Here is a 2,723-nt window from a genome sequence, read left to right on the forward strand (position 1 = left end):
TGTTTACATTGATCAATTCTGCAACAGGCCTTTTATGTCCTGCATCTTGTCTCAGACTAATAGTTGACTTTGCCATTTTTGAAACCATGTCAGCTATCTTTTCCTAACCTTAGCCAAGTGTTTTAGTCACCTGATCTTAATTATACTGAGGTTCCCATTCGTGGATTTTAACTTAATTAATCAAAACATTGCTCTATCTTGCATCCTGCAATGACACAGTGTCCTGCTGATAGCCCTCACAGGACATTGCATTTAAACACAAGAGATCTTTTGTTGATAATATATCCCCTAAAAGACCTTCTGTGTTTACTGTAGGTGTCAATTTTAGAAACCCACCCTGAGAACCAAATATGAGATGCTGGTGTTGTTTCATGTGCTTGATTTGGAAAGTTTGTTTGATGTATTTCCACTGTGGTAGTACATTGATATTCCAACGTAGCAAATGGCCAATCACATTTCACTGAAATTGTTCCCTCCCATTTGATATTATTACATTAAGGCGAATCATCTTATACTAGGGTCTAAATTAACAGCTGCCTCATGTGGTAAGATCAGAAAATGCTGGTAATAATACATATACTGTTCCTGCTCAGAACTGTGCGTAAGTATTAAGGTCAGATTTACTTTATATTTAACATACATTGTCATCTTTTCATATTAATATCAAGTAGGCATATGAATGTATCCCTGTTGTTAATCATAGCTCTGATTTTCGATTTTATTTTCAGGATGCATAGATGATCACATCTTTGAGACAAAGACTGTTGATGTTGGAGTCGATGTGACTCTAACATGTCCCCGCCAGAGAACTTGGCGGTCACAATTATTTTGGATCAGGCTTGTTTCTGGAACCTTCCCAGAAGGTTTAGGAGGAACGTTAGCCCTTGATTACGAGCGCGTTGAGAAAACTCGTCACATAACGGCAAAACAAGAGCCTGGAACATTTGCCCTGCATATTTCCGAAACGCAAATAAGCGATACTGCAGTCTACTACTGCATAAAAGTGACACAGCTTAAAATGACATTTCTGAAAGGAATATTTCTGCAAATCAGAGGTAAATCCGGCAAAAAAAACAACAGTTTCCAGATGCCTTAAGAATTATAGAATTATACATAATAATACATAATAATTATACATAATTGATAACAGCAGTTTTACTTGCTTAACTATTTGTACATATTTAGTTGGTATATATTTGCATAATTCATAGAAAAGTGACCAGACTTTGTCTTTTGTTTATGAATAAATTATTTTGACCTCTATTGTAATGCCCCTCCTGTAATGTGTCCTCATTGAATTGAGAATATGTTTATTATTTGTTTCTTTAGTTTTGTTTTTTTTGTTTCATAGCGCCAGAACTTGATATCACTGCCGTCACTCAAGACCTTCTATCTGATCCGGTCCGTCCAGGAGACTCAGTGACTCTCCAGTGTTCAGTCCTCTCTGAATCTAAGAACAGAGCGTGTCCAGGAGATCACAGTGTGTACTGGTTCAGAACAGGATCGGATGAATCTCATCCCGGATTAATTGATGCTCATGGAAACAGTGGTGATACATGTGAAAAGATCTCTGAAGCTCAGTCTACACAGAAATGTGTCTACAGCTTCTCCAAGAACGTCAGCTCCTCTGATGCTGGGACGTATTATTGTGCGGTGGCCACATGTGGGGAGATATTATTTGGAAATGGAACAAAACTGGACATTGAAGGTAACTGCACCATATTTCTATATTATGAGGAAATTATCATCATCCCTATTAACATTATTTTATCAAATGTTGTCAATTATTTATTTCTATTGCCTAACTTTAATTATTCGCTCATTTAATGTTTCAGTTGTCAGCACGTGTGATTCACAGAGGGACAATACAAGTGTCCTTGTGTTGTGTGCGGCTTTGGGTGTAAGTCTGATTGTTATAGCCGTCCTTGTTTTTGTCATTGGGAAACAATCTTGTGATTGTGGCACGGGTAAGAAAAGTTACCTTCATATATTGATCTATCTTCCATAAAGTGAAATACGGTGAATAATTTCTTTACTATTACTTATTTTTTTAACAATAAAGCTGTCATCAGTCTGCGAACAAATGGTGAAGCCGCCACGGGTAATCAGCAAAGTCAGCAGGTAAAGAATATAAAGATATACCCTAAAAACAATATCAGCAAATGTTGTATGTACATGTACTACAATCTGTTCTCTCATTTTCAATTTTGCATTTTTTCTCTTCAGACAAATGAGAACTCTTTGCTTTATTCTACAATAAACTACACCAGGAAAACAGCTGGCAAAGCAGGGAGAAGGAATGCAACAGCAAGGGAAGAGGTTATCTACTCTGATGTCAGGGCTTTTGTGATACATTAACAATCCAAACACTGGATTTACGAATTGATGGTAATATAATTTTTGTGTGGCACAATGTGTAAGAAATGTACTGCTTTAGCAGCACTGGCACTTGCATTTCAACTGAGCAGTTGTATGTAATATTATATTTCTGATAAACTAAAATTAGTTTTAGAAAAATATTAGTTGGTAAAAAAATCATTATAAAATAAAAATAATTACATTTGATACTTTCATTTTTGGTGATAGCCTGTAGTAGTGTACCTTTCATCCATATAATTTTTTGTGCATTTTATTATTAGGTTTTCCAAAAGGCTTTTGATGCATCTGTCAAAGCTGGGTTCCTCAAAGATTTATCTTGACAGTGTTTAACCATTGTCCCTTTT

The 2,723-nt window shown here is 35.9% G+C and overlaps 1 protein-coding gene across 1 annotated transcript; it reads left to right on the forward strand.

Annotated features, from left to right (window-relative positions):
• Positions 1–539: 539 nt before the first annotated feature.
• Positions 540–2,462, forward strand: LOC120785254 (signal-regulatory protein beta-2-like). The gene is made up of 6 exons (XM_040119814.1): positions 540–601; positions 729–1,055; positions 1,352–1,708; positions 1,836–1,967; positions 2,063–2,121; positions 2,227–2,462. The coding sequence occupies exons 1-6, from the start codon at positions 559–561 to the stop codon at positions 2,356–2,358; spliced, it is 1,050 nt and encodes a 349-aa protein (XP_039975748.1). The 5' UTR covers positions 540–558; the 3' UTR covers positions 2,359–2,462.
• Positions 2,463–2,723: the final 261 nt, after the last annotated feature.

This window comes from Xiphias gladius, chromosome 23 (assembly GCF_016859285.1).
Source record: "Xiphias gladius isolate SHS-SW01 ecotype Sanya breed wild chromosome 23, ASM1685928v1, whole genome shotgun sequence".
NCBI classification, from domain to species: Eukaryota; Metazoa; Chordata; class Actinopteri; order Istiophoriformes; family Xiphiidae; genus Xiphias; species Xiphias gladius.

Excerpts from the sequence above, each read along its gene's own strand:
- LOC120785254 (XM_040119814.1), top strand. The coding sequence starts at position 559 with ATGCTGGTAATAATACATATACTGTTCCTGCTCAGAACTGTGC. Across the intron at positions 602-728 it reads GTTCCTGCTCAGAACTGTGC|GATGCATAGATGATCACATC; the intron begins GTAAGTATTAAG and ends TTTTATTTTCAG. Across the intron at positions 1,709-1,835 it reads AACAAAACTGGACATTGAAG|TTGTCAGCACGTGTGATTCA; the intron begins GTAACTGCACCA and ends TTAATGTTTCAG.